Consider the following 24,462-nt stretch of genomic DNA (forward strand, 5'->3'; position numbering starts at 1 on the left):
CTCTCTCCCTTGCTCTGTGCATTCCAGTTCTGGATTCATGTGCAAGGACTCTCCAAACATGAGAGAGGTTACAGCACTGTGTATATGGCAGTTATTTATTTAGGTGAATTCAGGGTGGGGGGGGTTATTTGTTTTTAGTTCCCATGAAAGTGAGCAGGGGAGCTGAGACATCACGAGCAAACACTATGGAATGGGCACATTAATGGACCTATCCTTCATGAATTTATCTAGTTCTTTTTTGAACCCTGTTATAGTCTTGGCCTTCACAACATCCTCTGGCAAGGAGTTCCACAGGTTGATTGTGCGTTGTGTGAAAAAATACTTCCTTTTGTTTGTTTTAAACCTGCTGCCTATTAATTTCATTTGGTGGCCCCTAGTTCTTGTGTTATGAGAAGGAGTAAATAACACTTCCTTATTTACTTTCTCCACACCAGTCATGATTTTATAAACTTCTATCATATCCCCCCTCATTCGTCTCTTTTCCAAACTGAAAAGTCCCATTCTTATTAATCTCTCCTCCTATGGAGGATGTTCCATACTCCTAATCATTTTTGTTGCCTTTTTCTGTACCTTTTCCAATTGCAGTATATCTTTTTTGAGATGGGGTGACCACATCTGCACACAGTATTCAAAATGTGCATGTATCTTGGATTTATAGAGGCAATATGATATTTTCTGTCTTAGTATCTATCAGTTTCTTAATGATGCCCAACATTCTGTTCGCTTTTTTGACTGTTGCTGCACATTAAGTGGATGTTTTCAGAGAACTATCCACAATGACTTCAAGATCTCTTTTTTGAGTGGTAACAGCTAATTTAGACCCCATCATCTTATATGTATAGTTGGGATTATGCTTTCCAATGTGCATTACTTTATATTTATCAATATTCAATTTCTTCTGCCATTTTGCAAACTGGAAATCATCATCAAGTAGTTGTGTTTCTAGTGGGGTCTTGTGTGGATCGGTTCTTGGCCCTACACTGTTTAACATTTTTATCAGTGACCTGGAAGAAAACAAAATCATTACTGTTAAAATTTGTAGATGACAAAGATTGAAGGAGTGGTTAATAATGAAGAGGACCAGTTACTGATAAAGAGAAACCTAGATTGCTTGGTAAACTGGGAACAAGCAAACAATACACATTTTAATATAACCAAATGTAAAGTCATACATCTAGGAACAAAGAATACAGGCCATACTTCCAGCATGGCGGACTCTATCCTGAGAAGCAGTGACTCTGAAAAAAGACTTAGGGGCTATGATGGATAATCAGCTGCCCACCAGTTCCCAATGCAATGCTGTGGTCAACGGGGCTAATATGCGCTTGGATGCATAAACAGGAAAATCTTCAGTAGTAGAAGAGAGATATTTTGCCGCTGTATTTGGCAGTGGGGAGATTGCTGTTGGAATACTGTGTCCACACTTCAAGAGGATCTTGAAAAATTGGACAGCGCTCAGAGAAAAGCCACAAGTAAGATTAAAGGATTGGAAAACATGCCCTATAGTGAGAGGCTCAAGGATCTATTTAGCTTAACAAAGAGAAGGTTGAGGGGTGACATGATCACCGTCTACAAGTATCTACATGGGGAAAAGTAATTTGAGAGGGTGCTCTTCAATCTAGCAGAGAAAGTATAACACAATCTAATGCCTGGAGGTTGAAGCTAGATACATTCAAGCTAGAAGTAAGGTGCAAACATTTTCAACACTCAGGGTAATTAACAACTGGAACGACTTACCAAGGGTCATGGTGGATTCTCCATCACAGACATTTTTTTAAAACAAGATTGGATGTTTTTTTCTAAAAGCTCTGCTCTAGGAATTACTTTGCGGAAGCTCTCTGGCCTGTGCTATACAGGAGGTCAGACCAGTTGATCACAATGGTCCTTCCTGACCATAGAATCTAGGAGTCTACAAAGTGCATTTTAAAAACAACAAGGATGCCTTCAGTGTCCTTAAGGTGGGACTTTACAGACTTCATAGTATTGAGGTGAGGCAATTTCAGGGGCTCACAGACTCCCAGGTGTCCCTTACAAAAACAAGGTTACTGAAGATATAGGGGGAAAAAAACGCTCTCAAATCACAGCCCTTTGCCCCATTTCCCCTTTGAAGTGAGAACTAATGTACTGTTATTAATACTAAGCAAACAGCAATTGGGCACATGCCCCTCAAAGGGAGGCAAAACCACCTCCCACGCAACATTTCCGTCCAAAGGGGAAAAGGTCAAGTTAGAACCCAAGGACGGATTTATTAAGATAACACTGACATCTTTAAAGTTACGTAATATTCTGCAGAGGCGTAAGTAGCACCTCCTGGAATACCAAATGTCCTCCCTCATCATGAGTCTAGAAGATCTAAATGGTTAGCCTATGAGATGATCCCTCTACCAGCAGCACAAACTCAAAACAGACTCTGCCACCGGTGTCACCAACGAGAAAGATTCAGCAACTGGAATCTAGCTAAAATCCTCCTGACTATACGCAAGGCACAAAAGAACACCTTAACCAGACTCACTCTGAACAATACACCTCTCCCTCTCCTGCCATGAAAGCCAGCAGAGAGAAATCAGAAGACATTGGGAACAGAGGTGTCATTTTTAGATAGTCACTTCTCTGACAATAACGAATGGTAACAGAACACACAGCAGGAATATTACCCTGAATGCCACTGTTGATGGCACAGCCATGATGCATTTGTACACATTGCTGGCCTAGACTCAGGGCATTACAAAATTCCAAGGGAGAGCCACTCTTCTTCTAAGATTCTGGCCTTCTTTTGTTCGTTATTGTCCCCTTGCACCCCATCTTGCTGGTAATTACACCACTAAGGAAACTCTAGCAGAATCTTAAGAACAAAAGAAGAGATTCCAATCCCTACAGCAGGCTGCAGAGAACTGAAAAAAGGTGCCAAACATATTAAAGACTAGCTACGAAGGGGCCGCCATCCTGACAGCGACAGCACTCCGCATTTAAATGGATGAGAAAGCCAGTGGAGTCACAAAGCAACATGGCAGGATTTTCACAAGCGGCAAGGGACTTCGGATGCCTCAAAGTTCCCGTATGCCCAAACTGAGACACCTTAAAAGGGACTGATTATCAGAGATGGGGTGCTAGGATCTTTCTGAAAACCTGGACCCTTTGAGTGGGTCTCAAATTGGGCATCCCCCCAAAAAACCCACACTCATGAAAGCTTATGCTCTAATAAATGTGTTAGTTTCTAAGGTGCCACAAGTACTCCTTTTCTTTTTGCGAATACAGACTAACACAGCTGCTACTCTGAAACTAGTCACTTTTGTGAGACTTTGCTACCATTTGATTTTATGATCCATATTTGGATCTACCAACAGATCTGACTTCACGCAACTTTAAAATCCCACCTCTCTCGTGTTTAAATGCTAAGTCACTTTCCCTGTGTCCTGGAGCTCCTTGTTGGAAGCACTAAGAAAATGGAAGAATGAAGACAAAACTTTTAAAGCCTCTCTGCAGGTAGCGATCAGAACACGGTGGAGTTTTCCTTTTAAGTAAATGGTATTTGCATTTCTCATTGGCGGGCAGTTACCAGCAACATCGAATGCAAGAGGAAGGAAGGAATCTTAACAGACAAGAACAGGTGCCCCCAGATTTCTGTAACCCCCTCACCTATCTCCAAGGTGCCCTCCAGTCCTGTTCCCAAGAACTGATATTGTTTTTAAAATGACAGAGCACCCAGAAAAGATTAGCCCCCTGTAAATAAACATCTCCTGTGGCTGTTAATGCGTGTAGGAATCTCTAACCTGGCCCTGGGGCCTGGCCAGATTCTCTTTTTCCCAGCCTTCCTTCCATAGCCTGGGGCTCATTTTTCTCTCCTCTCTCCCCCTCCCCTTGTCTATGCTTTCCGGCACTTAGCCACCACTAAAATTCGACTGCATTCCTGGGCATGTGACCCATTTTAAACACCCCCACCACCACCCACATGCAGCTTTTTGTCACCAGGAAACCTTCTGCAGTGTGTAAGTTTATGATCAGTAAAGCCAGGCCAGAGAAGAAATGTAGAGCTTCTCCAGTTCCCCTTTCATTTTCCCAGCGCCAAAAAAATAAAACCAGCCTGTGCAAGGAGGAATTCCATTTTTAAAAGAGCTCTCACAAGAGTTTGCAGAGCCAGATAGAGCTCTGCATTCTGATCTAAGAGGCTGAGAAGTCAGGTCCGGCACAACAGCCACATCACCACCTCAGACTCTCCCAGACAGATTTTGGGCTCTGTGCCCACATTCAATTCCATTCACGATTCTGAAACGCCTCCTTCCCCACAGGTAAAATTGTCCCCATGTACTGATTCCAAATCACTCGCTCAGCCAATGATTTAACACCCACACTTCCCCCATGTGCTGCCTCCAGCAGACACCTCCCATACAACGCACACGCAGAGTGCCCCAGTCTGACACACAGGCACGCACTAAGCCCAAATATAGCTTGCAAGGTTCCAAAAAGGTCAATTACGGCTCAAAAAGGATCTTCCGCTTTATGTGGCTGGTCACCCACTTAGCTGAGGGACATCAGTCCAGATCACCTTGAGATGGGAAGGGGGTTGTGCAAGAAAGGGTCATGTGCAATTAGTGCCTGCCACAGCTGGCCTCTGCTTAACCCACGCTATGTGCTAGCTACTTCAGCGACTCCTGCTAGCAAGCCATCCTCTGCTCCTGTCATGCTTGCCAACATTCCCGATGGTGAAGGAACAGCGTGCTTTGTTTTTTAAACAGTAAAATATCTGCCATTTAGTCCCACTGTCCCTCTGGACTGCTCTCCTCGATCCAGTGCATATCAGTGGAGCTGGAAAGTGACCATCTATTTGACTTCTGAAACATTTCTATTTACACAAAGCACAGAGGCAGCACGGGGACCAAAGGCAGGGGCAGAATTAGAAGGGGGAGGCAGAATTGGAGGCCATCGCTTAGATACCAAGGTACTCCTGGTTATTCACTCCTTCCCAGAATACCAGAACCAGGGGTCACCCAAGACATTAATAGGCATCAGGTTGAAAAATAAACAAAAGGAAGTACTACTTCACACAACACACAGTCAACCTGTTGCCAGGGGATGTTGTGAAGGCCAAGACTATAACTGGGTTCAAAAAAGATTTAGATATGTTCATGGAGGATAGGTCCATCAATGGTTATTAGCCAAGATGGTCAGGGATGCAACCCTATGCTCTGGGTATCCTTCAGCCTTTGACAGCCAGAAGCTGGAAGTGAACCACAGAGGATGAATCACTTAATGATTCCCTGTTCTGTTCATTTCCTCTGGGGCACCTGGCATTGGCCACTGACAGAAGACAGGATTCTGGGCTAAAAGGACCATTGCTCTGACCCAGTCTGGCCATTCTTATATACCTATCATCTTTGCAAACACCTGTACAACAAAGATTAGATAGCGATAGCTTTCAAATGCTGGCAGGCACAAGTCTATAAATCAAAGGATAGTTTAAGGCAAGCACCCGGACAATTCCCTAAACAAAGCTCTCAATTCTTTTTAAAAACACACAAGTTTGAAGGATGATATTTCTTCATAATTTAAAAAAAATTAAGACACCTTATTTAGCTCACTTTCTAAGAGCATCCTTCTGCTATGAAGCCCTTCAAGAATAATCAACCAACCCTCCATAGGGCAATGTTTTCAGAAAGATTTGTTCTGTGACGACTTTGGACCTTCATCAAGTCTCATGCACCTACACTATATTGTCAGATTAATTACGTGCCCGATCCTGTGTCCTTCGGCTGCACAAGTACTTCCAGCTGCAACAGTGGGACTACACACATAAAAGGGGTAGACAAGACTCGGCCAGTGAAATCAGATGAGCAGAATCAAGACTTTAACTTCTAAATTCTAAAGAAATTACAGCCCAAGATGCAATGGCTACAATGCTTTATAACCATGGGAACCGACTACAACTTATAAAACACCGCACATCAAAAGATACCTGTGTGTCTTTACCAGCAGCTATCTAGACTAACGAACCCACTCTCAAAATCCTGAAGCTCGCTTTATAGTATTTGACCACAGCAGGATCTTTCCTCCATCAGGTGTGCACAGAACTGGAAGTCCCGTGTAAAGAGAAGAGCTTGTTGCTGGGTTGTAAGAAAAAGAAAATTTCTTATTGTCCATTAGCGTTCCAGGATAAAACAATCTCGACAAACCCACTATAAAAGATTTTCATTTCCCCCTTCTGACCTCACCCCCCACCCCACAAAAAGTTTAAATATTCTGCTCAAAATATGGATTTCCTCTCTTTCTTGACAGAGTTACCAGAAGAAATATAATATTCCTTATGGGCCAAACTTCCCAGCTGCTGAAGTGAAGGAGTGGGTCAGTCCCTTCAGTACCACTGCCCTAGGTGATCCCAGGCCACTCCTCTGCAGTGACTGCCCTGAGCCCCCCTCAAAAAAAAATATCACTCAGACAAGAGTGAATAAGTTTCCTCCAAATGCTTCCCTTCTAGCAATGTTTGGTGATCCCTAATAACCACAGTCTCCCGCAGTCATGAAAGATGCAGTTGCAGAAGTAAGTTCTTCCAGCCTTTTACTGGGAGATTCCTACTTGCTTTGTAAAAAGAAAAGGAGGACTTGTGGCACCTTAGAGACTAACAAATTTATTTGAGCATAAGCTTTCGTGAGCTACAGCTCACGAAAGCTTATGCTCAAATAAATTTGTTAGACTCTAAGGTGCCACAAGTCCTCCTTTTCTTTTTGTGAATACAGACTAACACGGCTGCTACTCTGAAACCTGAAATTTATATGAGCATAAGCTTTCGTGAGCTGTAGCTCACGAAAGCTTATGCTCAAATAAATATGTTAGTCTCTGAGGTGCCACAAGTCCTCCTTTTCTTTTTGTGGATACAGACTAACACGGCTGCTAATCTGATACTTCCTTTGTGTAATTTCAGCATGAGCTGAAACAATGGTGCGTGTAAGAACAGATACTGTCATACATAAGATGCGTCGGCCTCTTGCTTTATTTTTCCAGGAGCATGGACTATCTCTCCCAATAACTATGCACACTCCCAAAGGCGCTGGCCATTTTTAATCACCAATTTCAATCTGCATTTGTGCCATATGCAAATATGAACACATAGGTTGGCTACATTTCTCTTTCTTTTAGCGCTGACAAAAGGTGCCACAACTGAGGGAAATCCTGTCTATGCTGTATCTATTCTGAGAATAAACAGGAGGTTTCCCTAGACTGGTCATCACCAATCCGCCTCAAACCTAATTTGGAGGAACCACATATAGGAAAGAGAGGGAGGTTTACTTTTTATGACCCATTCAGTCCTTGACCTCTCAGCTCAGACTGCTAACAAAGGGGCCAACTGTGTTTGTTGTTTGTGAGATCTGAACACCGGTCACCTAGGAACTGAACTGAGACCCACCAACTTATAGGCCACAAACAGCCAAGAGAGGAGAACTATTTATACTAGATGCCCCTATTGCTATCCTCAACAAAATGCTATATAAACAGCTCTTCCAGTAGAGCAGGGATTCTCAAACTTCATTGCTCCGCGATCCCTTTCCAAGAACAAAAATTACTACATGACCCCAGGAGGGGGGACCAAAACCTGACCCACCTGAGCTCCACTGACCCACGTGTGGAGGCCAAGGCCAAAGCCCAAGGGCTTCAGCCCCAAGCAGGGGGCTTATAACCTGCACCCTGCTGCCTAGGGCTAAAGCCCTCGCGCTTCGGCTCCGGATGGTGGAGCTCAGGCTTCGGCCCCAGGCCCTAGCAAGTCTAAATCAGCCCTGGTAAATTAAAGCCCATTAAAAAGTGGGCGCAACCCACATTGGGGTCCCGACCCACAGTTTGAGAACTGCTGCAGTAGAGAAATTCCCCTTTAGTGTGTGACCCACATTTAGCTTATGGTTGGGACAATGTTTTCTTTTTTTCCTATTTGACATGGGTTCAAATAGCTAAGAAAGGTGACAATTCTGAAATGGAAGAGAGCCCTAGAGACAACTTGAACACAGCAGAGAAGGCAAGCAAAGAGCAACAGAACAAAGGGCATATGCTGACAGATACCACCATATATTATGTTATCATCACTACACTACATGTACGAGGGGGCTGGAACAATTTTTATAGTGAGGATGCTGAGAGCCATTGAACCAACCTGTAAACCCCGTATATAATGGAAACCACTTCAAGCCCAAGGAGTGCAGCAGCCCCCCAGCACCCTAGTTCCTGCATCTATGTCCATGTCCATCATTTATTATCATTATTATTAAATGGGTATTAGGGTACTGTCTAGAGGCCTTGATCAGGATCAGGGCCTTGTACTAGGTTCTGTACATATGTAAAGGTAGATACAGACCTTCACTCAAAGCTGCCAGCTATTTAATAAGCATCACTGAATCTGGATATGGAGAGACATGTCCAGTCTTCTGATCCATCGCCCTTCATGTGCAGAACTGTTCCCTATTATGGAGGCATAAAGCGTGGCTTCACAGTTAAAGCTGCAGCAGGATTTTGCCTTTGACAGGAGCTTAAAACCTCTTGAGAAGCTGCCGTAACAGTATGACTGTGAGTGCGTGAAGGTATTTTCCACTAGTCAACCAGCCCTAGTAGTAAAGCACATTCTTTTAAAAATTTATTTTAAAAAGCTGAGTTGCAATATGTTATAGTTAGATACAGTGAACAAACAGTGCCTTTAAACTGCAGGGGCATAGCGACAAGTCTTTTCACTCTGCTCAGTAGGCTTAGCCCTGGGCTAGTACAGTAGATGCTGGATACATTTTTTAAGCCCTGATCTACGCAAAAGCTCCTCTTCCACTTCAGCCTCAAGATCTTACAAGAAACAATCTCAGTATGTGCCCCAGACTAGTGGGAGTAATTTACAGACCTGAAAGCTATCCTGACAGATCCGTGTATTGTTCATTACTATGCTTAAAAGGTGTTGAGAGGGCGGGGGCAGAAGATGACAAGAAGTATTGTCTGCCCACCATGGCAAGTTAACTGCATGCCATGCCTCTGGGCTTCACAGGAGTGGCAGAGACTCTGCTGTACACTCCCTGGAGTAAGCCTCTCTGCAGCTTCTGTCTCACTTCACTGCCTGCTTCGTTACTGAATTAAAAGCCAGAAAAACTCTAAAACTTCTGCTTTACAGGGTCTGAAGGGAGATAAAGAAGCTTTGCACCTCCACTCCCCAATGCCTGAGGAAGAAGCCTCCTGTCATTAATGCAGTTTGCATTTCTACACTTGCGCAGATCAGCCATTTCCTGCTCTTGCAGGTGTTTGCTTTTAAAAAAAAACATGTAAAGTGAACTCTACTTTTTATTAACTCATAGAAACTATTAAAGACGATATTTGCAAACGGCTGAAGACAATAAATATGTCCATGAAAGAATCTATTATGCTAAACTGGAGAAAAAGTGAAGTCTCCTAATGGGTAATGCAGGAATGAGGAGCAGGGAAGAGGTGAATATGTAGCAGAACATTTCTAATATTTTTGACAATTATACATCACAAAGTACACACTGTCAAGTTGTGTAGGCCATATCTTTCACTTTCCTTTTAAAATTCCTTCATAACAAGAAGGAAATAAGTTTATGCCACTGGTTACTTTGCTTTTTTCTTCCTTTCTTTAAATATAATAGTAGGTCCTCAGAATTGGTTCTTTGCTAATAAACAAGTTTGAGAGAAAATAAGGTCCAGTAGTGAGGCACTGGATGGGGGTGTGGAGACCCGGGTTCTAGTCCAGGCTTTGACACTGACCAACGGTGGTACCGAGGGCAAGTCACTTCAACTCCCTCAGCCTCCATTGCCCTTACTACCCTCAAGAGCTTACAGCCTAAACAGAGGATGCAAATAAAACCTTATCTATTTAGACCGTAAGCGCTTCAGGGCAGGATTTCTGTGTGCTGTGCAGCACCAGGCACAACTGAGGTTGGGATCTCTAGGCACTGCCATAATACATAAAAAGAAAAGGAGGACTTGTAGCACCTTAGAGACTAACAAATTTATTTGAGCATAAGCTTTTGTGAGCTACAGCTCACTTCATTGGATGTAGCTCAAGAAAGCTTATGCTCAAATAAATTTGTTAGTCTCTAAGGTGCCACGAGTACTCTCTCCTTTTCTTTTTGCAAATACAGACTAACAAGGCTGCTACTCTAAAACCTGCCATAATACATAGTAATTGTTCTCACCCAAAACAATGGTTTCATATCACTTCTCAGTTAAGGTTCAGCTGCAGACAGTTATTAAGACAGGACTTTTACATGATACACTACCGTACACTTCTAACCAGGAAGTGTCCTGCATCCAGCTATTGCATCTTGTCATTAACCTAGGCCCCGATCCTGCAGTGCATTGTGCCAGGGCAGACCCCGGTATGTGCATGAAGCCTGGACCCTTAGGCTACAAGCTCTTTAAACAATATTTTTACTGGGTTCGTACAGCAGCTACCACAATGGGGCTGCTATTTTCACTTGAGCCTGAGACTCTAGGTACTTCTGTAATATAAATAAATATAAATACAATCCTAATTTTCTGGTCTCATCCTGCAGCTGCTCCACAAAGAACCTGCCCAGTGGGTCAATGGGAATTCTGCCTGCGGAGTTTGCAGGGTCACATTCCAGAACCACACAGGTCAAAAACCAAAATATACTGTGATGCAAAAATTTTAAAATGTTTGTTTGCCTGCTGATTGACCAAGGGCCTGATCCAGCAAAGCACTCATGCACATTCTTAAGTGTTTTCCTGAATCAGGCCCCAGAGTCCTTAATACACAATGGGTGTGAATTCGTGAAGTTCTTTCCTATTTTTTCCAGGGATAATTTTATTAAGAACATTGTTAAAGAGAAACTAATTTCTTTTCCCTCATATGTGTGTGTGTGTGTGTGTGGTTGAATCACACACTGAATATGAAACATCACTTAAACACACATCTCCTAATTAGCTGTGTTTACCCCGAGGTGGCGTGGGTGCGGGGTTGTTAATGTTGCGTTACATTTTAACACCACCACTCAGCACCAGCAGCTGATTGTGTGAAACAGCTAAAATCTGAAATTGAGTCAATTTCTTTTAATCTATGTGACAACCGCTTTAGCAGGGTTTTTCATTTTATTTTATTGGCCTGAATATGTGCCCAGACACAAATATGATGGGCACAGTCAACCTGAAATCTAGGCAGTTTAAAAGAATGAATTCAAAGGCGTTTCAGTTACTGCCTCACCTTGCTACCCGGTTTTACAATCACTTTTTTTTTAAAAAAAAGGGAGGGCAGGGTCTCTCTTTCCCCTTGTTCTATGAAAGGTTCATACAATAGTGAAACTGACAACACAGTCAAACGTACAAACTAACACAAAAATATCTTTGTTTCTCTGATATTTCAGTTACAGTAATCTTCAGTTATATGTAAAGGTACACAATTTTGAGAGATGTGTCATTTTCAAATTTGTGTTCCTTTAAGAAAATGGAGAGAAATAACAACCAATAAATTACTGAGGACATCCCATATTTCAGACCCAAATTTACCTCTATCCCATACACAGTGTTATCAGAGGTCTGTTATAAACAAGTTATTTAACAGCAGAAGTAATAAATCATAAAGCTATAGAAAAATGGAACTTCTGTACCATAAAAAGAAAAATTGCACAGAATTGTACACCTTCCACACTACCATTTATCTTGTGCTAACCTTTCAGGGGGCAACAGTGGGAGATCTCTGCTAGAACTGTACAGTTCAACACATTTATTGGAAAGGGCACCAGCAGCATTCTTTGCTCTCTTTCCCTAGTGAACGTAGTTGTGCAAACTCCTTGAAAACAAAAATCTTAATTTTAGGCAACGTTTCCATTACTTCTCTAAAGAAAGTGATGGAAGCCCCATTACTTATGTAATTTAAAACAAAACTGGCAAATCTCCAGAGAATAATCTTGCATTAGCCAAAGTGGGAGGGGTAGACAAGATGGCCCAACTATCTTTGGTCTCTATCACCACTCCATTCACCCTGTAATGGTTTAGTTTAAGCACCTACTCTAATAGTTAATGACAGGTTTCAGAGTAGCAGCCGTATTAGTCTGTATTCGCAAAAAGAAAAGGAGACTAACAAATTTATTAGAGCATAAGCTTTCGTGATGAAGTGAGCTGTAGCTCACGAAAGCTTATGCTCTAATAAATTTGTTAGTCTCTAAGGTGCCACAAGTACTCCTTTTCTAATAGTTAAGTTTGCAACCAGTGAGCCACCTACCAGGCTTCTGGCTAGAATTACCAAACCACCATCATTCCTTATTTACAGACACTTATCCCTACTTCCCAAGTCTCTGGCTTCCAGACACACACAAAGACCAGGGGATAGACAGTGAAGAAAAAGCTAGTAAACTTAAAGCATGGAAGGTCTGTTAATCCAATATCAGTAAAGTAGGGTGCAAGTTTGGCAACTGTGTGCAGCAATGCTGTATGGAACATTTATATCACCCCTTTCGTTCCACAGCTCTTCATGAGATAGATCTGCACTGACACACCATCACTGGGAGAAGGGAGGCAACAAGCTGGTGTACAGAGGTGTGGAGATTTTGGCAAAGAACACTGGGATAATCCTCACCCAAGATATGTTATGAGATCTTTAATCTCCATGCAGAGCCAGCAGGATCCTGGCTTTTAGCTCTCATCCAGAAGATCAGCACACAGCAGATGCCGTGATACTCAGTTTGCATCCGATGAAGTGAGCTGTAGCTCACGAAAGCTTATGCTCAAATAAATTTGTTAGTTTCTAAAGTGCCACAAGTAGTCCTTTTCTTTTTTCAGTTTATCTACCTCAACAAAGAGTAAAGAACATACGAGCAGCCATACTGGGTCACACCAAAGGTCCATCTAGCCCAGGATCCTGTCTTCCGACAGCGGCTAATGCCAGGTGCCCCAGAGGGAATGAACAGAACAGGGAATCATCAAGTGACCCATCCCCTATCACCGTCCTTGAGGTTCCATGTTTTTCAAGCCTGCTGGTTAGCTATCTGATACTCCTTGAGGTTGCTGCATAAGCAGCTTTTAGTGTCATCTGGTGCAGTGGTTCCAACCTTTCTTCATTTGTAGACCCCTAAAAAATTTCAAATGGAGGGGAAGACCTTTTGGAAATCTTAGACATAGTCTGCAGATCGCCCTGGATCCAGGGATCACAGGTTGAAAACCACTGACCTGGTGTATTGTCCGTGTCTGACTGTAAATTCCTTGGGACCAGGACTATGCATCCATTTATACAGCACATACTGTCAGCATTCAAATAGTACTCATCATGGAGAGGTATTTAAAGAGATTTTTTAAAAGGACGCCCCAGAATATCAAATAAATTGTCCAAAGTGCATCCAAGAGAACCCAAAACCCTGGAAGTTTACGTAGGTTCAAGCGCCCTTGCCCCTACTTACAAACATCCTCCACTCATATCCCGCCCCTGCCCCCCAAACTTACTGAATCTTTTTGTAGCTGTTTATTGGCCTACATTCCACTGCGTTGCACCTGCTCTGCTGTATACCTGATCCCTCCTGCAGCCGGAGCGGCACTGCACCACCTTATTCTTAATGAAAAAATACAGAACTTCATTTCCTCAGAAGACAAAATAATATATCAGAGCAGACAGACTCCAGAAGCCACAATGCACAGCTGCCCCACAGCCCTTGCTCCCGCTGACTTCAAAGGGAGAATTGCCTGAGCAAAGAGTGTAGTCCTGGGCTGTGATGGCTAAATGGTTTAGGTGTTAAACTTGAACACCAATTGGATTTTCCTACACAGGTCTGTATCGCACTCAGAGTGGCTGAGACTTTAACACAGACCATAGAATTATACTGGAGGTCAGGCTAGATGACCCAACCATATCTTCTGATCTTAAAATCTAGATGTGGGAACTTCCCACATCCCCCATTAGTCCCCTCCCACAATCTAAACTCGTTTGAGCTGTTGGAGCTTGGATATATTTTCGTTCAGGAACATTTTTATACAGATCAGTAGGAAATGTTTTTTAAAGAAGTATGATAATTTTTAAAGACGTTTATTATCTATCTATTGTTGTCCCAAAAGTAATAAGGAAAGTAAATTAGAGGGACGAGATGAGTGAGGTAATATATTTTATTGGACCAACTTCTGTTGGCGAGAGACAAGCTTTCGAGCTTATACAGAGCTCTTCTTCAGATGTGTGTAAACTCGAAAGCTTGTCTCTTTCTCGCCAACAGACGCTGGTCTGATAAAAAAAAATATTACCTCCCCAACCTTGCTTCTCTAATACCCTGGGACTGACATGGCTATAACAACACTGCATACAAGAAAAGTAAATGTCATGTGACTGCTTAAGATAGCATTTCATACATTGTATAAGGAGCGTAATAGATTTTAAAGAGAAGCAAGCAGCACCCGAAGCCCCAATCCTGCAAGCTGTTTCATGTAGGCAGATATCTGTGTCCACGCAATGCCACACTGAATAGGGCTCCATGCAGAAAAGGTTGATAAATCCTAAAATATGCTACAAGCTTTACATCCAAGAAAGAAAATGAGGTTCCTACCCTGAAGAGTTTATAACCCATAAATCCCAATGGGTCCGACAATACATGAGTCCTGAAGAGTCATTTCTTCTGTGATGGCCACAATTGGCTAGTTAATAATAAAAATAAAAATTCAGATCTCTCTTGTGGGTTTCTCAGTAGATCCTGTCTTCCGTATCCTTACATGCCTTATCCAGCCAAAAATACACACAAGTAACTTCACGCACATGAGTAATCCCATTTACTACAAAGGAACATTTGCACAAGTAAAAAGTTAGCTAGATTGAGCCTTTACGGACAATTTGTGGGCAGAGAATAGGAGAGGAGATTAAATGAGCATCATGTGAGAGACGAAGATTTGTATGTTGTAAACAAACAAGTGCCTTTACTGGCTACTAATTACACCTGGGTTATTAAAAGCAAGAGAATTCAAAAAAGCCCAATTTACTATTAATGCACCTTGTTTACTTTTTGCATTTCTTTCAGTGGAGACAAAAAAAATTATTTTCTGCTTCATATATAGTCAGTTTAATTTTTGCTTACATATAATGATGTGCTGTAATGCTGGAGTTTCAAACATTTCTGTGGAATATTTGGTTTTATCATTATCTATTTGTATTACAGTAGCGCTAGAGGCTCCAACCAAGACACAAGCCCCACTGTGCAAGGCACAGTACAAAGACATGGGAGGGGGGGGAAAAAAAGACAGGCTATACCTCAAATAGCTTACAAACTACCCCCAAGAGCTATCTGCATTATTATTTTAATAAAAGGAGTACTTGGGGCACCTTAGAGACTAACACATTTATTAGAGCATAAGCTTTCGTGAGCTACAGCCCACTTCATCGGATGCATAGATGAAGTGGGCTGTAGCTCACGAAAGCTTATGCTCAAATAAATGTGTTAGTCTCTAAGGTGCCACAAGTCCTCCTTTTCTTTTTGTGGATACAGACTAACACGGCTGCTACTCTAAACCGATTATTTGAATGTGGTCTTCGGTTTGGACAAAGCTTGTTTCCACAACGATTTGGAGCAAGTTTAACTTGACAGCACTCTGCGTGGTCAATTTCACGGCTGAATGAACCTTCCACAGAGCACCAAGGAAAAGAGAATTTTTTGTTCTGCTTTTAGGTAAAGGTGAGCGTAAAATCCTAAACACTGGCAGCACGGGACATCACCAGACATTACACACAGGGAGGAAGGCGAATATCAGCCTGAGAACAGCGTGACTATGTTGTAGGAAGGGGTGTGCTCCCGTCTGTGCCAAGCGTGATAACCTACTTACCTGGGCTACGTGCTGCTGGTTTGTTTGTTTTTTTTTTTCTTTTCTGCCCCCCCCCCTTTTTGGAGCAGCAAACGAAGGGTCTGTTTGGTGTTTCGGGGGGCGGGGGGGGGGGTGTATAGCTATAGCTATATATATATGCACAGGCACACATAGATATTTCAAGGCAGGGATGGGGTCTCCATACTGGTCTGTACAGCGCCTAGCGCAGGGTGGGGCTGCATTGACATCGCCCCCCCCCCATGGCTCTTTAACCCGAGTTAGCCACGGGGGGGGCCCCCAGTCACCCATAGGGCCACGCTCAGGCTGCACAGGCGGGGGGAAGTGGCTCCATCCCCTCCGACTGGGCCGGGGCCGGATCGGGCCCGCGGGCTCGGGCGCAGCCGCGCCTCGGGAATAGCCCCCGTGCGGCCGCGGAGCCCCCGCCGCGCCTTAGCGACCGCGCCGGCCCCTGGCAACCAGCTAGGCCGCGGCCTCCCCGGCCTCTCCCACCCGCCGCGGCCGGCCCGGGGAGCGCTTACAGGTCGGCGCCGAGCTGGCTGAAGCCGGAGTTGAGGCAGCCGCGGGCTATGCGCCTCCAGAGCGGGTCCCGGCCGGAGAAGGCGCGCAGCCGCCGGCAGACCTGGCCCAGCCGGCCCAGGGCCTGCGCGTCCAGGTAGGAGCAGATGAGCAGCAGCAGCTCCTCGGGCAGGGCCCACAGGAGGGAGGGGCGGGCGGCCCCGCATCCCCCCTCCGCCTGGGGGGGCCGCGGGCGGCCCTGCCTCCCCATGGAGCCGCAGCAGCCCCTGCCCCTGCCCCTGCCCCTGCCCCTCCTCCGCGGGAGCCGGAGCTGCTGCTGCCGGGGGGAGGCCAAGCCATGGCCGGGGGCAGCCTCTCCCCGGTCACATGGCGCAGGAGCCGCTGCCTGGCCGTGCCCGGGCGCACAGGGCCTGGCCAGCCCGCTCCTTGCCTCCCTCCCTCCCTGGGCCCATGGCTCAGAGCATCCTGGGGGCCCCGGGCCCCGCACCCGCCCACGGGCCGGCCCACTGGGCGTTAATAACGGAATCGCGCGCCTCGGTGGCCGCCAGGGCGCAGAGGGCGAGGGGGTGGCCATGCAGAATCGTTCCCGTGAATTAACAACGCTTTTATGCATCCGATGCAGTGGGCTGTAGCTCACGAAAGCTTATGCTCTAATAAATGTGTTAGTCTCTAAGGTGCCACAAGTCCTCCTCTTCTTTTTGCGAACGCTTTTATGAATCTCATCCGGGCCCCGAACGCCAGCGTGCCAGGCGCTCGCTGGGCCGGGAAAAGAATAATGGGTGATAATTAATAACTGTGTGATTAGTGCCATCCTGCAGGAGCCTGGACCGATGGAGACATGGAGCGCTCCTGACCCCCGCACGCACTGGGGCCGGCGCATGTTACATTATTTATGATTGTTAATTTACTAATGTGATACGTTTTCATAGCCTCTTCCAGCCACTCAGGAGCGTTTTATACAGGGAAGGCTCCTAACCCAAAACGGACATGCAGCCCCGCTCTCCCCACTGGGGTAGGCAAATAATACTCTTAACAATATCACACAAGCCCAGAGCACTTTCCACCTGCCCAGAGTGCTGTATACAGGGATTGCTTACCAATCACAGAACTCCAGACAGGCCCCACAGTTAGAAAGGCAAATAGTTATTAATTACAGGTTTCAGAGGAGCAGCCGTGTTAGTCTGTATTCGCAAAAAGAAAAGGAGGACTTGCGGCACCTTAGAGACTAACAAATTTATTAGAGCATAAGCTTTCGTGAGCGACAGCTCACTTCATCGGATGCATTTGGTGGAAAATACAGTGGGAGATTTATTAATGAGTATCATATGATCACCTCAGAATATAATAGGATGACCCTAAGAGAAGGCCTTTATTCAATACTTAGGTCTTGATCCAGAAAAGCACGAAAGTATGGGCTTAACCTTAAGCAGTCAAGTAGTCTTATTGACTAAATTAGCATGTCTGGATAACTTGCATTCAATAGTTTTAAAAGAGCTGGCCGAGGAGCTCTTTGGAGCATGAATGTTGCTTCTTCATAGGTCTTGAAACACTGAGAAAGTTCCAGAAGAATGGAAGAAAGCAAATATTGTGCCAAAAATTTAAAAGAGTAAACAGGATAGCCCCATTAATAAAGGCCTGTCAGCCTACCTTTGATCCCAGGCAAAATAATAGAGTGACTGATACAGGACTCACTTAATAAAGCATTAAAATAATATAATTAATGCCTAGCAACATGGCTTTATGGAAAATAGATCTTATCACACTAACTTGATTTTTTAATGAGGTTACAAGTTTGATTGATAAAAGAAATAAGGCTGATGTAATATTCTTAGACTTCCATAAGGAATTTGAATTGGTACTGCATGACATTTTGATTAAGAAATTAGAACGATGCAAAATCAACATGACATATTAAATGGATTAAAAACTAGCTAACTGATATGTTTCAAAATATAAGTATAAATGAGGACTCATCCTAGGGCAGGTGTATTTCTAGTCGGATCTCAGAGGGGTTGATTCTTGGCCCTGTGGTGTTTAAAGATTCTTATCAATGACCTGCAACAAAACATAAAATCATTACTGATAAAGTTTGCAGATGACGCAAACATTGGTAGAGTGGTAGGTAACGAAAAGGACAGGTCACTGATACAGAGTGATCTGGATCTCTCTGTACACTGGACACAAGCAAACAATATGTGTTTCAGTACAGCCAAATGTAAAGACATACATGTAGGAACAAAGAATCTAGGCCATATTTACAGCATGGGAGACTATCCTGGGAAGCATTAACTCTGAAAAAGACTACGGGGTCTTAGTTGCAAATCAGCTGAACATGAGTTCACAGTGCAGTGCTTTAGCTAACAGAGCTAATGCGATCCTTGGATGCATAAACAGGGGGATATTGAATAGGAGTAAAGAGATTATATGACCCCTGTATTTGACACTGGTGTGACTGCTGCTGGAACACTTGTCCAGTTCTGGTGTCCACACTTCAAGAGGGATCTTGATAAATTGGAGAGGGTTCAGAGAAGAGCCTTGAGAATGATTAAAGGATTGGAAAACCTGCCTTTCATGACAGACTCAAGGAGCTAAATTTATTTAGCTTATCAAAGAGAAGTTTAAATAGTCTATCAGTATCTACATAGGAAACAGAAATTTGCTAATGGAGGGCTCTTCTGTTTAGCAGACAAAGGTTTAACATGGTCAAGTGGCTGGAAGTTGAAGCTAGACAAATTCAGACTAGATATAAGGCACAATTTTTTAACAATGATAGTAATTAGCCATTGGAACAATTTACCAAGGGCTGCATTAGATTCACCATCACGGTTTTAAATCAAAATTGGATGTTTTTCTAAAAGATATGCTCTAGCTATTGCATATGAAGCAGGAATTAATTCAAGAAAGGCCTATGGCCTGTGTATGCAGGAGGTCAGATCAGATGATCACAATGGTCCCGTCCGGCTTTGGAATCTATGAAGTTAAACGTGTATGTGTAAGTGTTTGCAACTCTGGGGCCTTAATGTCCTGTGACTTGCAGTCCAATAAAGAGGTACAGAACTAAGACGTATTTGGATCAGCTAAAAGGTCTGTTTGCAAGCAGTAATTATGCAAAGGATCAGATATAGGACAAACACAGTACTCTGAATAAAACATTGTGGGGTTATGCACCTTAAAAATAAGTAGGGCTGTCAAGCGATTAAAAAAATTAATCGCAATTAATCATGCAATTAAAAAAACTAATCGCGATTAATTGCACTGTTAATAATAGAATACCATTATTTAAATATTTTCTACGTTTGTTACATTTTCAAATGTATTAATTTCAATTACAACACATTGCACTGTAAAAAAACAAAAGAAATAGTATTTTTCAGTTCACCTAATACAAGTACTGTAGTGCAATCTCTTTTTCATGAAAGTTGAACTTACAAATGTAAAATTATGTACAAAAAAACCTGCATTCAAAAATAAAACATTGTAAAATTTTAGAGCCTGCAAGTCCATTCAGTCCTACTTCTTGTTCAGCCAATTGCTTAGACAAACAAGTTTGTTTACATTTTCAGGAAATTATGCTGCCCGCTTCTTGTTTACAATGTCACCTGAAAGTGAGAACATGACACTTTCCCATGGCACTGTTGTAGCTGGCGTCGCAAGATATTTATATGCCAGATGTGCTAAAGATTCATATGTCCCTTCATGTTTCAACCACCATTCCAGGGGACATGTGTCCATGCTGATGACAGGTTCTGCTCAATAACAATCCAAAGCAGTGCAGACCGACTCAAGTTCATTTTCATTAATTGAGTCAGATGCCATCAGCAGAAGGTTGATTTTCTTTTTTTGGTGGTTCGGGTTCTGTAATTTCCACATTGGAATGTTGCTCTTTTAAGACTTCTGAAAGCATGCTCCACACCTCGTCCCTCTCAGATTTTGGAAGCCACTTCAGATTCTTAAACCTTGGGTCGAATGCTGTAACTATCTTTAGAAATCTCACATTGGTACCTTCTTTGCATTTTGTCAAATCTGCAGTGAAAGTGTTCTTAAAACGAACAACATAGATTCATAGATACTAAGGTCAGAAGGGACCATTCTGATCATCTAGTCCGACCTCCTGCACAGCGCAGGCCACAGAATCTCACCCACCCACTCCTATGAGAAACCTCACCTATGTCTGAGCTATTGAAGTCCTTAAATCATGGTTTAAAGACTTCAAGGAGCAGAGAAGCCTCCCTCAAGTCAACCATGCCCCATGCTACAGAGGAAGGCGAAAAACCTCCAGGGCCTCTCCAATCTGCCCTGGAGGAAAATTCCTTCCCGACCCCAAATATGGCAATCAGCTAAACCCTGAGCATATGGGCAAGATTCACCACATGTATTGGGTCATCATCTGAGACTGCTATGAACATGAAATATATGGCAGAATGCGGGTAAAACAGAACAGGGGACATACAATTCTCCCCCAAGGAGTTCAGTCACAAATTTAGTTAATGCATTTTTTGTTTTAAATGAGCGTCATCAGCATGGAAGCATGTCCTCTGGAATGGTGGTTGAAACATGAAGCATAAAGGGGCATACAAATGTTTAGCATATCTGGCACGTAAATACCTTGCAATGCTGGCTGCAAAAGTGCCATGCAAATGCCTGTTCTCACTTTCTGGTGACATTGTAAATAAGAAAGGGGCAGCATTATCTCCCGTAAATGTAAACAAACTTAGCAATTGCCTGAATAAGAAGTAGGACTGAGTGGACTTGTAGGCTCTGAAGTTTTACATTGTTTTGTTTTTGAGCGCAGTTATGTAACAAAAAAAATCTATATTTGTAAATTGCACTTTCACAACAAAGAGATTGCACTACAGTACTTGTATGAGGTGAATTAAAAAATACTATTTATTTTATCATTTTTACAGTGCAAATATTTGTAATAAAAATAGTACACACTTTGATTTCAATTACAACACAAAATACAATAAATATGAAAATGTAGAAAAACATCCAAAATATTTAATAAATTTCAACTGGTATTCTATTGTTTAACAGTGTGATTAAAACTGTGATTAATTGCAATTACTTTTTTTAATCGTGATTAATTTTTTTGAGTTAATCGCTTGAGTTAACTGCGATTAATCAACAGATCTAAAAATAAGCTTTGTGTACTAGTATAGATTTTTACCCTTCAACATAATCACAAAGACTAAGGGCTTGTCTACACATACAGTGCTTCAGCAGCGTAGCTACATTGTGTCTGGTGAAGATGCTCTATGCCAATGAGAGAGAGCTCTCCCATTGACATAATAAAACCACCTCCATGAGAGGCAGTAGCTGTTGGCGGGACATAGCACTGTCCACGCCAGTGCTTATGTTGGTGTAAGCAATCCCTAAGTGACATAAATTATGCTGACATAAGCTGTAGTCGCAAAAAGAAAAGCAGTACTTGTGGCACCTTAGAGACTAACAAATTTATTAGAGCATAAGCTTTCGTGAGCTAGAGCTCACTTATGAAGTGAGCTGTAGCTCACGAAAGCTTATGCTCTAATAAATTTGTTTGTCTCTAAGGTGCCACAAGTACTCCTTTTCTTTTTGCAAATACAGACTAACACGGCTGCTACTCTGAAACCTGTCATAAGCTGTAGTGTAGGCATAGCCTAAATCTTGTCAGAAAGATGCTATCACCATTCCATTATTTTAAGAAAGAAAGAAAGAAAGAAAGAAAGAAAGAAAGAAAGAAAGAAAGAAAGAAAAAGAAAATCTGAATGGTTCCAATGCTGGAAGCATGTATTCCCAGGCATAGTTCATACTACTATGACTTCAATGGGACTGTCTATGTTAGAGTTATCTACTCATATGACATACAACCACAAAGTATCTAAATATTTATTACCTACAGACTGCTCATAGTAGTAGGGACTAGAGATAGTGAGTGTTTGCAGCATCAGACCCTAAGAACCCACTGGAACTACTCTACTCATGTGTGTAAAAGCAAGCCTGTAAAAGTGTTTGCAGGATCAAGATGTAAGGAGGCACTTGAGGACTTGCCTGTTACTAATAAACATACATCTATCATTATCACTTTATTGTTTATATTGCACTCACCTGAGACCCCATTGTGCTAGGCACTGGATAAACATATAGCAAATTACATTTCCTACCTCAAAAAGCTAACAAGCTAAGGCCCCAATCCTGTCATGGGCAATGACTGCAGAGAACCTCATTGAAGTTAGCAGGGCTCTGGGCTGGCACAGCAAGAGCAGGGCCTAAATGAGCAGTTACAATCTGAAAGCTTCTAACATAATGGTAAAAGTCAATCAACTGCAGCATGTAAGAAATACCATGTCAATACCTGCCCATCATTTGCTTGCTATTTCCTTCTCACGGGCTTTTATTCATCTCTGTACTGCCCTCCAATATAACTTTCCAGCTAAAGACACAGTCAAGTGGACAGGTTTTTGTTTTGTTTTTCTTTTCACCCAACACTTTTGTATATTTCTGAAACTTAAGATACCGCATATACTACTACAGTACTTATCTGTAACACCATCGCTTTGAGGGATTAAAGCAGGTTACTTGTTACACACTTAGATCAAGCGTTATCTGAGTAGAGAGTCTACCCTGTTAGGGAAGGCGGAATCTGTTTTTGATCTTGAGTTGTTTTGATTTTCTCTGAGAGCAGTAACATGTTATTTTAACTTCTGAATAAGGTGTGCTACCTGACTGAGTCTCCTCTTCTTTGGCAGAAAGGATTAGAAACCTCCACAGAACTTGCACTCTATTAAAGCAGAGTGCTCTCCATTGAGCAGCAAGGAGCTGAATTGTTTTCAGATTACATGTGTGTGTGTGTCTTTCCCACATCAAAGACTTTGATGGAAGCTGTTCACACTATTGTCAGGAATGCAGGGATTGGCGCAAAGGTGATTAGCAAAATTGCTTTTCTGCAAGAGGAGCACAAAAAATTATTGAGGGATTAAAGAGGATAAAAAGAAGGTTATGTTGAATAAGAGGTAAAATCTTCTGCTGGTTTTCTCCAAATCATGCTTCATGGATTTGGTTTAGTCTCCATAAAAATACACCAGAACAAATCAGAATTAAAAGCTGCTTTGTACAAAGTGCCATTAATGGGGGAAAATCTCGTATAAAACTATATACATCTATTGTTCCCTATCCTGTGAGGTACTCAACATCTTCTGCAAGGAACTGAGAGCCCTCAGTGGGAACTGAGGGGAATTATCACATCTCACAAGCTATTACACATTTCCAGGATGGGGCCCTTTATTACTAATAACTAAGATTATTAAAAGAGAAAGAATTTTACAAATCTAACTTTTCTGTCATCCTGGATGTTGTTTGGTTACTTTTTGCGCTACATTCAGCTCATAGTGATATAGGCTGATGGTCAATTTCATTTTCCACTTGCCATACACTGGCAATACTTATATATTGGCCTCAGCAGCAGAGCTGGTTGAATAGTTTAAAAAAGATATATATTTATATTTTTATATATATATATATATATATATTTTGATCAATGAAACCTAACAGCAAAGCTTCCAAAAGCTCTGTCTTGGCAAAGCTGCAGTGTAATAAAAGTATATCTTCAGCTACAGTCATAAAACTGCATCGTCTCCTTTTTTTCAGATTTGGCCTTGACAGTTCATTTATTACTAATTTATTTTGAATGATTATTATTCATTAAGTGCCAAAACTGCAGTCATTCCTTTACTTTGGATTCTGATTTTGTTATTGGTTTGTTTTGTTAATTTGCTACCTTCTTGAAGTCAATCAACTGATTTTATTTATTTATTAACCTTGGATTTCAAAGAATTATCTGAAGTATCTATTTAGAAAAAAGTTCATTTTAACAGTTTTCCCAACAGTAACTCCCTCCCGCTCCCCCCCTCGGCTGCATAAGATTATCACTCACCAGACAGCTGTGGGATTCTGAATGATTCAATTTAAAACGCTTTTCAATTCCAAATGCTAGATTTCTGCTGGGGCAGTATAATTGCCGCACACAGACTGAGAAACTCCCCAACCCTCCAGGCTTCAAAGGCTGGTCACCCTTGGTCTCCAGAACGAATGGTTTTGAGTCTTGTGTCTTCTAGGGGCTACCTACAAACATATTTTAGGGTTTTTTCTTTCCCACTTGGAACCTGTTAGAGTCAATGATAAAACTCGCATTGG

The 24,462-nt window shown here is 42.5% G+C and overlaps 1 protein-coding gene and 1 long non-coding RNA gene across 7 annotated transcripts in view; one reads left to right on the plus strand and one right to left on the minus strand.

Annotated features, from left to right (window-relative positions):
- The window catches only part of FBXW4 (F-box and WD repeat domain containing 4), a 91,564-nt gene extending 74,899 nt beyond the window's left edge, over positions 1 to 16,665 (minus strand). Inside the window, exon 1 of one of the 4 annotated variants that reach the window (XR_006283029.1) lies at positions 16,290 to 16,642. Coding sequence is in view for 2 of the 4 variants with exons in the window: in XM_038408150.2 (XP_038264078.1) it covers positions 16,290 to 16,537 (248 nt within the window). In the remaining 2 variants the exon portion in view is untranslated. Of the gene's footprint in view, positions 1 to 16,289 lie in introns of all 4 variants that reach the window. The other 3 variants (XR_005293813.2, XM_038408150.2, XM_043519929.1) reach the window with 3 other exon arrangements.
- Positions 16,286 to 24,462, plus strand: part of LOC122461211 — a 28,020-nt gene continuing 19,843 nt past the window's right edge. For 2 of the 3 annotated variants that reach the window (XR_006283031.1, XR_006283033.1), the window contains exon 1: positions 16,286 to 16,423. This is a non-coding gene — a long non-coding RNA (uncharacterized LOC122461211). The remainder of the gene's footprint in view (positions 16,424 to 24,462) is intronic. The other variant, XR_006283032.1, reaches the window with a different exon arrangement.

The sequence above is a fragment of the Dermochelys coriacea genome, chromosome 7 (genome assembly GCF_009764565.3).
Source record: "Dermochelys coriacea isolate rDerCor1 chromosome 7, rDerCor1.pri.v4, whole genome shotgun sequence".
In the NCBI taxonomy this organism is placed as follows: Eukaryota; Metazoa; Chordata; order Testudines; family Dermochelyidae; genus Dermochelys; species Dermochelys coriacea.